This window comes from Schistocerca serialis, chromosome 9 (genome assembly GCF_023864345.2).
Source record: "Schistocerca serialis cubense isolate TAMUIC-IGC-003099 chromosome 9, iqSchSeri2.2, whole genome shotgun sequence".
In the NCBI taxonomy this organism is placed as follows: domain Eukaryota; kingdom Metazoa; phylum Arthropoda; class Insecta; order Orthoptera; family Acrididae; genus Schistocerca; species Schistocerca serialis.
Genome location: NC_064646.1, coordinates 495735548 through 495748364, shown reverse-complemented (window position 1 = coordinate 495748364; position 12817 = coordinate 495735548). Strand labels below are relative to the sequence as shown.

The 12817-nt window shown below is 37.4% G+C and overlaps 1 protein-coding gene across 2 annotated transcripts in view; it reads left to right on the top strand.

Annotated features, from left to right (window-relative positions):
• Positions 1-12817, top strand: part of LOC126419170 (bleomycin hydrolase) — a 111641-nt gene that overhangs the window by 52905 nt on the left and 45919 nt on the right. For both annotated transcript variants that reach the window (XM_050086298.1, XM_050086297.1), the window contains exon 4: positions 6012-6104. In XM_050086298.1, the coding sequence (XP_049942255.1) occupies positions 6012-6104 (93 nt within the window). The remainder of the gene's footprint in view (positions 1-6011; positions 6105-12817) is intronic.

Genomic DNA, 12817 nt, shown 5'->3' with positions numbered 1-12817 from the left:
GACTTCAGTTTTTTGTGAGAATCTTAGGGAAGTATGATTCATCTGTAAAGCAGACTGCAAATAGAACACTAGTATTGCTACCCATTCTTGAGTACTGCTCAAGTGTTTGACGTCCCCTCCATGTTGTACTAAAGGAAGACATCAAAGCAATTCAAATCAGACTACTGGATTTGTTAATAGTAGATTCTACCAACAAATGACTATTACGAAGATGCTTGGTGACTCAAATGAGAGGCCATGGAGGGAAGACAACATTCTTTTCATGCAACACTATTATGGAACTGGAATTAGAAGTTGACTGCAGAATGATTCTATTGTCACCAATGTGCATCTCACATGATGACCATAAAGGTAAGGTAAGAGAAATTAGGGTCTGTAAGGAGGCATATAGACAGTAGTTTTCCCCTCAATCTGTTTGCAAATGGAACAGGAAAGTATATGCACCGTGCGGTATCTTGCAGGGTATGTATCTGGATGTAGATGTAGGTGATAGTACTGCATAGCTTTTTTTTCTACTGCAGAACCTGCTGTAATGTACATCCTGCCTAAAAATGCTCTTTCTGGTTAGCTGTGAGTTAGTTCAAGGGGAGGATTAGATCTGGCTTAAAGGTGTTGTTTAGATAGTTCAGATTCTGCTCAGGAAGTGCCCCTTGAGATTTCTATGGCCAGTGCAGCTGTGGCTGTGCCGTGTTCAACCCTTGAAATATTGGCTGACAGGTGAAATGTTGGTCTTGTTGTGTCACAAATTTTGGTAACCTCTGAAACATTGGCTGACAGGTGAAACGTCAGCCTGGTTGTGTCGCAAACTATCCCAATAATTAGCAGCCCACTTGCAGCACCAGCTGTCTGCCCATGTGAGCCAGTCCTGCTCATGGTAGTTCGCTACCACCACTGTGGAATTACACACAGAGTAAATCCAGTGTAGCCCTGCTTACTTACAATAGAATTGTGACTCCATAATGTCTTGTGAACAACCCTGCCCATCTATTTTATCTAGGTAAAACTGTCAAGCATATTGCAGTCGTTTTCCTCCAGTACTGCTGGAATTCCTGTGCTGGGTGGCAAACTTATTCAATACATGTTTGCACGAAATCGTGTTGCTTTCAGACACATACATCTTCCTTATTTAATGTTATCTAGCTCATAATCCTAACAAGATAATAACATATGGTATGCCTCATACAGACTGTGGAACATCTTCATGCTCAACCTCCTCCTTACCTCCCTTGCTCTTCTCCTTTGTTATAGGGGTTGTCACAGTGGTACTGCGTCTGGTGCATTTTGAAATGGCCATAGGTGTCAACGTGAAGTGTCATTGTTCTCGTTGGTCACTGGAATTTTACGTTCTGTGGTGATATCTCTAATACATGGTGTCTTGTCACGAACTTCCACCATTTACCTTATGGTATAAGTGCTTGACAACATTACCTTTTGAGCTACCACATATTGCAGTACTGTTCCTGTGTGATTCCATATTACCTCTTGTCATTTCTAAGCTGTGGTGTTCACTTCCTGTATCTGCCTCCACATGTCCCTCAGCTTCCTGGCAAAATTGTGGGCTCATCTGTGTGTCTACCATTTTTCAGTTTTAATTATGTCAAATGGCAATATCATCTTCCTTCTGTAAACTACCTGATAACAGGATAACCCAGTACCAGTGTGGACTCTGAATTTCAAGCTGACGTAAGGATTGAAAAATACGTATCCCAGTCATAGTAGTGACAGTTCCCATAGAAACTAGACATCATGCCAATACCACGATGCCCGTACTTTGTTTTACCAGTAGCTTGGGGATGCAGTGGACTACTTCTTTATTTCAAAACCTGTAACAAACAACACAACTGTTTCATTAACTCCAACATGTAGTAGTGATCAGTATTTGTTAAAACAAGTTTCCCATTGGAGTCTGCTTAAATGGCCCAAGAACATCCGTCCTGATTATTGCGAATAGTTACTTCTGGTAACCCCTCAAAAATGGGCTATGGGAGTCTTGTTTACTCATCTCCACAGCCATCTATTTTATGCTATGTCAACACATTCCACCATCAAGGCATACATTTGGCCACTGGAGTTTTCTACATTATCTCGGTTATGAGTCACTGTGCAGACACTGCAAAACTACTACTGTCGTACAGACGTGATGCTCTCCTCAGCAGATATGCAGGTTGTCTCTCTTTTATGTCCAACCATCCATCCTATGCACCTTTTTTGTTGAGATGTTTCCCTTGATAGCCAATATGGGGTAAGCACAACTTCTTTTTTGTCTCCCAGAGTTTCCTTTCATATCCTACTTCGGAAACTTAACGTTACATTACCTAACTAACATGTTCCCAATGGATGAGAGCCCTCTGCCACCTCGGCTTCATGCGGAGTTCTGTGTTTACCTTGGACTAGTTCACTTCCCAAGGACACTACCCTAGATTCGGCCTATAGCTGTAATGCTCTTGAATTTTGCAGGCAACTTGGAGACAGCACCTTCATCTACACTGATTGTTCTAAGATCAACCATGGTGTTTAGTGCACCTTTGTCATTGGCAACAAACATTATAGATACCAGCTTCCAGACCAGTGCTCGAGTTTTACTGCAGAGCTTTCCACCCTCTATCAGGACACCCAGTACATCTGACACAGACTTCTCAATTGTGTATTGTATTCTGATTCATTTAGTGCCCTCCAGAACCTCTGTGTACTATACACATACCACCCCTTCGTACAACGAATCCAGGAATGTCTCCTCTTGTTCACTGATGGTTGAGCCAATATGATGTTCATGTGGGTCCATGGTAATGTCGGAGTGTCGGGGAATGAAGCTGCTGATGCTGCTGCCAAGGCTGCAGCAAGACTATCTAGGTCTTTTAGCTGTTCTGTCCCTCCAGATGCGTTGCAGCATGTAAGAACATTGTGTCCTGTTGGTGTGAATACTGGTCTTCTCTTTATGGGCATGGACTCTGGGAAATTAAACAGATCCCGGTGGCGTGGACAACATCCTCTCGCTCCTCTTGTCGTGAGGAGATACTTTAAGCTTGACTGTGTATTGGGCATTGTTGTGTCAGTCACCATCAATTTTAAGTGGAGATCGCACACCACTCTGTGCTTACTGCAACCAACCACTGACAGTATGCCATTTTCTGACCCAGTGTCGACTGTATAACTGTTTACATTTTAATGTATGTTTGCGATCTGAATTATCAGATATGTTAACAGATGCTGCACGAGCTGTAATCGCATTTTACTTTTTATTCATTTGAGCCTTCTCTTCAAAGGGGAAGCAGTCATTTTTAACAATCCCTCTACTCCAATTGATTAGGCTCGTAAGTATTATTGATTTTAACTTCCTCCGGTAATTGACCATTTAAAAGTTGTGACATGGGTGCTTATGACCTCAGCCATTTTGCGCCCTAAAGCAAGTACAACAATAATGCCACTGCCAAACTGTACTTGAAAACAGAGTTGACCACACAGTGCTGGTCACAATACATTCTATTTCAGTGGTTGCTTCGTAACCCATGCGATCTGGGTCCTTATCCCCAGCACCTGCTTTTTTGAACTACATAGTTGAGAGTTATCTTTACAACACATCCTGCATTCCTGTAATCCTTCTGGCCCCAAGCTCCACAAATGTCCTACATAAACACCCTTTTCCCAAATGTTCTGTCTCTACCTCCCAATACCCGCTCCCTCATCATTGTATGCTGTGGAAACTCTTTGGCTCTAATGCCCATGTGTCCCATTCCTATCTCATGCTCCTCCTGTATCCTTTCTGTAAGCTACTTTCACTTACAGTCCCTCCTGCTCCCCACCCAACATGACACAACCCCTCACTCCAGACTACCTGTCAAACTGCAGTCTTGGCATTGTGTGTGTGTGTGTGGGGGGGCGGGGGGGGGGGGGGGGGCGAGGTCAGCGACTTGCCTGTGTATGTGGAGGTTTATTCTAGCTCGAAAAAGGATTTGTTCGAAAGGTAGTTAAGTTTTCATTCTTTCATGTGTATTTGGCAGTGATTTGGCGCTTTTACTGTTCGGTGAGTTGTTACCTTCCATCTTAAATCACCAGATCTTTCCATGCCATATTAATATTACAATAAATTAAATAAAGGTACAAATCCTCATGTCTGAAAAGTCGAATGTTCCTTTTATGCACATTTTTTGTGCCTGTTAGTCACAAGTTCTGGTCTGTGTCTCCTAGTCAGCTATTCTCCTCTACTATCTGTTGATACACAGTTGTCTTTGTTGCATTTGAGGCTTTTTCACTATAAGATAAGGCTTTTTCAAAAATTTGTCAAAATTGTAAAATACAGGGTCATCTTACACTCACAAATTAAACTGAGGTCAGTGTTGTGTAATAGCTTAATATAGGGGTTGTCTTAAAGATGAAGCTTTAGCAGCTGAGATCATATGCAGATTTAATTTGGAGAATTTGGAAGGGTGGGAGGGGGAACCGTGGCACCAGCTCGGCTGAGCACTAGGACAAATGTGAGGAGGGGAATAATGATAAAACTGCAAATGAATCATCATGCTGCTAACTGAAGGAATGTATTAAGCACACCTTGGCTTTGTGCAAAATTCTCCCCTGCATAAACTGCAGTTCACCTGCATCTAATTACAGTTGGAAATGAACGGACATTAAAACTGAGGAAATACGCAAAACTAATATATGTTTCTACACAAGATAAATTAATTCTAACAAAAATATCTTCACCGAGAACACTTTTAAAGAGGCACAACAAATGGGACAGAAACGCCAACTGTGATGCTAAAACTGCTGCTGCTGCTGCTGCTGCTGCTGCTGCTGCTGCTGCTGCAACCCGAAGTGGTATGATTTCTGCCGAGTCAGCTGTTATGAGGCTGGAGAGTACAATGTATTGTTGTCATTCATTTTGCTTACGTAATTCTTCCCTAGAAAACCATACCAAGAAAAAAGCTGCATCAGGGCATATTGTTACATGCCAAGAAAAGGAATAGGTGACGAACGATCCAATTCTTGATTAGTTGAAGGTTATTTGGAACAGAATACCAGGGGTTTTTTCTTAAAAGAAGAAAAATGTTGGTGATTGAGGCTTTCAGGGACACCTTATCCAGGAAGTTAAGACTCTGATAAAGAACAATATTATCTGGTAATAAGTCCTGGTGACAAGACCTCACAACTTCAAGTAATGGATGTTGTTGTGAATAGACCTTTTATGGCTCGCCTTCTATGGCTTTCTGATAAAGAAATCCTTGATATCTGTGCTGGGCTATTGGATCCTTTCTATCTGGGGCTTAATCTTAACTGAATCTGTAATGAAAAGATTCAGAAAGTGTTGCACATCCACTGCTATGCGTGGCTCAGAAGATGACATAAAATGGGAGGAAATGACGGTAAGCTTACAAATGAAGATGATGATACAAGTAGCTGTGGTGGTGGTGGTGGTGGTGATTAGAATTGGTATCACCAGGGACTAGTTGGTTAGATAGTAATTAATAAAGGAGATGAAGAAAAATATTAATGTAAACCATTTAATTTTGTTTTATTTTTCTTTGTATTGCTGAAATGTAGACAACCAGTAAATGACATAAGTTTAGATAGGTACAATGTTAGCTTTTTGATTGAGACACTTTATAACAATTGAACAGTTTGTAATTTTGATTAGTCAAAATATGTTAAAAATAAAAATTTATTAAGGAGGCTCTTAAAAAAAGGGGCAGCTTCGTATTATAGTCAGGTAAATCAAGTGTATTGTTACCTTTTTACATGTGACTGTTTATTACAGGAAAGAAATGGTTAATTCCAAAAGGTGGAACTTGTGTATCTTTAGCTCTTTGTGTTTGTGTAGATCAGTTTTCTCACACCATAAGTAGGTGCTCATGATTTTTGCTTTATTACTGGAGTTTTTCGCTTTTGTTTGTGAATAAGTAGCTGGCTGTGGAAATGATTATATTTGTATGAAAGTTAACCATATCTCCATTTCCATTCTAGATTGGATTTTATGATGTATATTGTTACAAATGTCATTCTCCTTTTGCTTTCTACAGATTGAGCGATGTAACTTTTTTCTGTACAATATGGTGGAAACAGCACGCCGTGGAGAAGAAGTGACTGGCCGACTAGTCCATTTCTTACTTTCTGTAAGTTTACCCTTAAGATAAATTTCAGTTATCTGTACTGTTTACATTATTAACGATCATTTTATTAAGGGTTGTCTGTGACTATAACTTGCAGGTTGGGAATTCTTTCATTAATAATGTGCAGTTGCCAGTCACATTATTTTATTGTATTGTTTTAGTCAGAATTGCAATTCTATTGTCAAGGACTACAGCGCCTTTTTGGTTTGTTATTTCTGCTTCAGTTAATGAATGATATAGTTGTTAGGTGTAATAAACAATAAGTAAAAAAAGTCAGACAAGATAAACAAAATGTACGGAGTGTTCAAAAAGTGCCTCCGCAGTGCCATATAATTGTTAACCACGCATGCCGTATGCCGCAGTGAATATACCAAAATGAGACTCAGTGAAATACAGGTTATTAATTTATTGAATATTCATTTTTACTTACAAATTTTCACATTAAATGTTGAAAGTGTCCTCCACTTGAAGGGAAGTAGCCCAGGCAGGCGAACAATCATACGGCACTGCAGAGAGACTTTTTGAACACCCTGTATAAAGTATGAGAGGATATCGAAAAAAAAAATGGAAGGGTCAATCCAAATGAAATGGTCCAATAAAAATTTTGTTGGTTGCTTCACCATTTTTAAATATTTTAATTTTTTTATATGTGATTACCCTATAATTGAGAAGTTCACCTTTCAGCTTTACTGAATGGTGGCCATTTTCATTTGTAAGCGAGCGATGATGGTTCAGTGTAGAGACGTTAGCAAAAATATGAATATCTCTGCTCTGGGGTAAGTTACAACATTGCAATTGACATGATTGTTTATAGAAAAGTGTCTTCTACAACATTGTCTATTACACAAATTACGCTAAATTCAAAAATAACCACTCAAAATGACCTCCAAAGTTTGGTATCCAAATTTTCAAAAATCTACTTTTTAGGCTCAAAAATAACGAACAAGGAGTGATTTACGATAGTCTAATTTTCTATAGTTAGATATCATACACCACTAGCCTCATATAGAGCAAGAACACTTACAAATGTTTCTTTAATTTTTTATGAATTTTTGAAATTTGAAAATTTTCATTTTTTGTGAAGTTTGCGGTTAGCTATCTCAGGTGGGACTGAATATAAAAATATGATTTTTGAACAATTTGTACACTTACATGATAGCAACGTACTGTAAAAATTTCAACGTTGGTATCTGACTGTGAACAAAGATATGAATTTTTGAAAATGAGGAGATAATTCACATTACAACTGACCTTATGGCTGTTGCCTATTCATGTGTGATATTGGCGGGATATAATCAATTATTATTAAAGTTAAGGTACTGAATTATATACAAAAAGTGTAAACATCACTGAAATTAACAATTATATTATTTTGACATACTTAAAACAAATATTTTCAATTAACATCCCTTGAGTTGCAACTGTTCCTAAACCTGGTGTTGAATGTTATGAACACTTATTTCTTTAGACTGCTTCTGTGATATAGAATAAGACCTCCCAATTGCTGTGGTAAGTTCAAGCACTGAAAGTCTCCTTAAAACATATTTTATTGGTACCCAAACTTTTTCTCTAGTAGATTTCTTGAATGATGTTCTTGGGCCAGCAGGGTGGTAAAAATACACAAAAACATCGTTTTTCAATCTTATTCTTTCAGCCTCTGCAAGCCACCACTGTCCATCATACACACATGCCACTACGTCATTCAACGTTAAAGACAGAGATGTAATTTTACTGACCCAATGTTCCTCGTAAATTTCGGTTTACGATGTTACATAGCATCAAACTAAGTTTTTTGCAATGCCAAGGAATTTGTGGAAATGCCTTGTACCATTTATTGCTGTACAATTTTCAAATCTGGTTTGAAGTGTTGTTTTCATATGCAGAACCACTTCTACTTTCTTTATAAGAAAATAGGTAATGCCTTTAATATTATCCTTGCAAAAGACATACATGTCCTGTACTCTGAGAATTTCGTCTGTGGTTGGTCTTTGTAGGCTGCCTTTATTTACTTCAAGTTTTGTTGTACCTCCTACTCCATCACATACATTTTTGCCATGGCAAGATGCAAAAAAGTGCCATTCAGCCTCCAACCCAAAGTCTACTTTGTGGTTGCACATATTTGAAAAATTCTTTTTGTTCTTATACTGACTACCACTTCCATCTGGAAAGTATATCAGCTTCTCAACCTTGGGAAAATTTTCTTTTATGTAATTTATTACATACTTTTGAAGCACATGTACAACCAAAGTGTTGTGCTCCAAGTAGTCACTTAGAATGCAAATTGAAGAACTGCAAAATTCATCTTTCTCATTTTCCAAGTAGAGAATAAATGGATGCACTGTTGCCTGGTCATTGACCCAGTGGTACCATTGTATTGCACCCTGAATCACAAATGTAAAATTTTCTGCAAAATAAGCTATCTCTATGCATTCAGTTTCATGAAGTTGTGCTTTTATGTCCTTCAAAAACTTATTGGATTTTAGAAACATAGTGGTGACTTTTGAGTTTTTGTAAGTTATCAGCTAAAGATCCCAAGTACTCTTCCTGAGATTTAACCACTGTTATCATTTCTGCCCTGTCAGTTGTGACCCATTGTTTGAAGGTAATGCTGTCTGGCATTTCCTCATCATATTCGTGAAACAATTCAATAACAGTTTCCTTACCAGGGCATTTCTTACATAAACTCATAATGCAGTCAAACTGTTAGTGTCACAGACCATTAAATCTAGTAGCTCTTTGTAGTTAAGGTCACTGAGTTTTGCACCTGCAATAATCAGTTTGACATTTTGATGATATAAACAAACACATAGGGAGTGTGTTCTAGAGGATCCAGTCAAAATACATCATTTAGGGTGGAGGCCACAAAATTTTGACCTTCCAATTTTGCGTTCAGGGTGAGAATTTTTGAAAGCTACATAAAGTTCATTTAAATTTGACAGCACTAGTTGTTTCTGCCTTGTTACTTTAACTCCATTTATAACAACTCCTTTGCTATCTTTGCAACCTAGGCACATTCTACTGTTTTCATCATCTTCAAAAAACTGCTGGATCTTTTTAATTGTTTCTTCACTTATACCTACCCCTTTCTTCTTTCCTAAAACTGGAAGAATGCCTTGCTCTTTCACTAATTTTCTGGTTAATTTAACCAAACGATGAGAAATGTTGAATTCATGAACTATTTTTTCTCTTGACCACGAGTCAGGGAGCAAACTTAAAATTTTAATTTTTTTCTCTTTAGGTGTCACATTTAATATTTAATTTCTCTATTAAGCTCAAATAGTCAGTGTCAGATGATGCTGGTGGTAAGTTTTCTTCTTCTTTAGAAATAATGTTGGTATCTGTATTATTAAAGCATGATTCCAAGTCTTTTCTAATTTTGTCTGAAATTTGTTGTACCTTATTTTCAATAGCTGCTTTTCTTTCTTTGCTACTTAATTTTATTATTTTCGAAGCAGGAGATACATATAACTTAGAACAAGCAAAATCCAATATGCTAATAGCTTCCTCATTAGGAATATAAATGTCATTAACAACTTTACATGATTCTGGTTCTGGATTCACAACAAATATTTTTGAGTAACAATTTGGGCACAGGGAATTTCCAGGAATCACATCACATTACATTTCACTTGGGAATCTGTTTCACTCTCACATGGCAAGGACAAATGTTCAAGTTTTATTTCCCTCAAACCTTTAATAATAGGCTTTTTATGAACTTAAAGTGAATCACAGAACTTTCTTCCAAAAACATGGTTGTACTTCAGAATATATTTCTTCTCATGATACTCGCACACTGGTGTTACAGAAGAACTTACTCGAACTTTAAACAGTTTGTCTAACTTCATCAAAGTCATTGACATTTTTCAAGTTTTTTGAAACTGAACCGTAAACTGTTTTGTGACACACCTCACTTGCTATCTGTCCAACAGAGCACTGTTCACCCATGTTATTACATTCCAGTTAATCTCTCAAAACTAATTACAAATTACACACAGAACAAAGCACATAACACCCAGCAATAATGTACTTCTACAGTGCCATAGCCAGCAATAATGTTCTTCTTTATTGACAATAAACCTAAACATAAATGGTCATTTTTATTACCATAGAACAAAAGTGAAAGCTCCTGTTGTTTAATATCGCATTATTAAAAATAAATAAACTAAATGAATATTGGGTGATAGTGTTTACTAATTAAATTAAATGTTATTACAATGAAACAGTAAACCATTTAAATAGGCAACAGCCATAAGATCTGTTCTGGAGTAATGTGAATTGTTTCCTCATTTTCAAAAATTCATATCTTTGTTCACAGTCACATATCAGTGTTGAAATTTTTACAGTATGTTGCTATCATATAGGTGTACAAACTATGCAAAAATCATATTTTTATATTCAGTCCCACCTGAGATAACTAACCCCAAATTAACAAAAAATAAAAATTTTCAAATTTCAAAAACTCATAAAAAATTCAGGAAACATTTGTAAGTGTTCTTGCTCTATATGAGGCTAGTAGTGTATGATATCTAATTATAGGAAAAAATAGTCTATCACAAATCACTCCTTGTTTGTTATTTTTGGGCCTAAAAAGTGGGTTTTTGAAAATTTGGATACCAAACTTTGGAGGTCATTTTGACTGGTTATTTTTGAATTTAGGGTATTTCGTGTAATAGACAATGTTGTAGAGGACACTTTTCTAAAAACAAGCATGTCAATTGCAATGTTGTAACTTAACCCAGTGCAGAGATATTCAAATTTTCACTAATGTCTCCAGACTGAAAAATCGTCGCATGCCTACAAATAAAAATGGCTGCCAGCCAGTAAAGGTACAAGATAAATTATTTAAAAAAACTATTTTTAACTTATCAAATACAGGGCAATCAAATATAAAAAAATTAAAATATTTAAAAATGGTCACTGGTCCACTTCATATGGATTGATCCGCAATTATTTTTTAAAAGCTATATATTTTCAAATTGTTTACAAGACACCCTATCCCCTTCAAAATTCTTTCCATTACAACTAGCACATTTGTCCCTCTGGCTGTTTCCAATGTTCAAAACGTTTTTTGTAATCATGTTTAGCAATGGCCAAGAGCTCGTCCCCCTTTTTTTTTCCTTCATTGTTGTCGAATGTGTGTCCTTTCATGAGTGGGAATAAGAAAAAGTTGCATGGAGCCAGGTCAGGCGAGTAAGGTACTTGGGGCAGCAGAACCATGTCATTTTTAGCCAAAAACTGTCTTACAGAGATGGCTGTGTGTGCAGGAGCATTGTCACGGTGGAAACAGAACAAGTCTCCTTTCTGCCACAAATGAACACTGTTGTGCAATCTTCTTAAACCTTCAAAATAAAAGATCTGTGAGCACAAGCTCTCAAATTTTTCAATATTTTCATGTATTTTAGCAGTTGATGGATGCCCAGAACAAGGTTTGTCATCACTCAGCATGTCGCCATTTTTAAATCAAGCAAACCACTTGTACATTTGAGATTTTCCCGCAGTGTCATCTTGGTAAGCAGTTTTCAACAATAAAACAGTTTCAGCAGCATTTTTACCTGAGTAGAAAAATTTCACAGCTGCATGTTGTTCACTTAAACTTGCTGTCATAAAAAATGAAACAAGAACAAAACAGTGTTATCAAAAACAGTCACTCCAGGTGAACAGAACAAGCCAGGTCAGCAACACAGGTGGCACTGAACTGGCAGTGAGCTGCACTACAAACGCCGAGTGGCAGAAATGTGTACTATATAAGCTCCGCCCATAGCAATGTTATTCCGTTTTTGTGTTATGTTAATGATACTTGCATTTGAACATGAAATGTTCATTTTATCCATTGGAAAAAAAGCTTCCACATTTGCAGTTACACAACTTTTAATTTGAATTCTAGGATGCATTAAAGAAGCATATATCGTATTATCATCCCTTAATGGCAGGTGTGATTTGACGTGATGGACGAGAATGGGATATAGATGCAGGGAAAGCTGGAAGTGGTGGTGTTCACTTACTGCTTGGTGTCAAACGGAAGCAGGTGTAATGCCCACAAGGTGTCACTGTAGTTATTGAGAAAGTAGTTGTAGTTCCTCACAGATATTGCATATTAATTAAAATTCCTATCAAATGTAAACAATTATAAAAATATTGAAAACTTTCTCTCGTCTTTTTAATATTTTTACTACTGTCTGCATTTAATAGTAATTTTACATTGTTGGTCTTTTCCAGAGTTTTAGTTTTGATGGCAACTCATTAGAGTCAAAACTGGTTAACTGCTGTTGACAACTCACGAGAGTCGAAACAGTTTAAGTGTAATACATCTACTAAATGCGATCAAAACATTTGTGAATACAAGTGCATGAAGCAGTTGTTCTTGAAATAGGCAGCCAGACATGTTTATATACTGTTTCAAAAGCTGTGTATTGTTTTTCTATTTCCATGTTTCTTTGTGGTCAATGTCTATACGAAACAACCTTGTACAGAAACAGATCTCCCATGCCCTATCTCTCCAGTCACCCACCACGTCCCAAAGTCTCTCTGACCGGCCACAGAGGAGCATTCCCTTCGTGACTCAGTACCCCCCAGGACTGTAGAAACTGAATCACAATCTCCACCAGGATTTTGACTACCTCTCGTCGTGCCCTGAAATGAGGGATGTCCTATGTATTATCCCACTCACCCTTCACATAGTGGTAATCTCCCACCCCACCAAACCTCCACAGTATTCT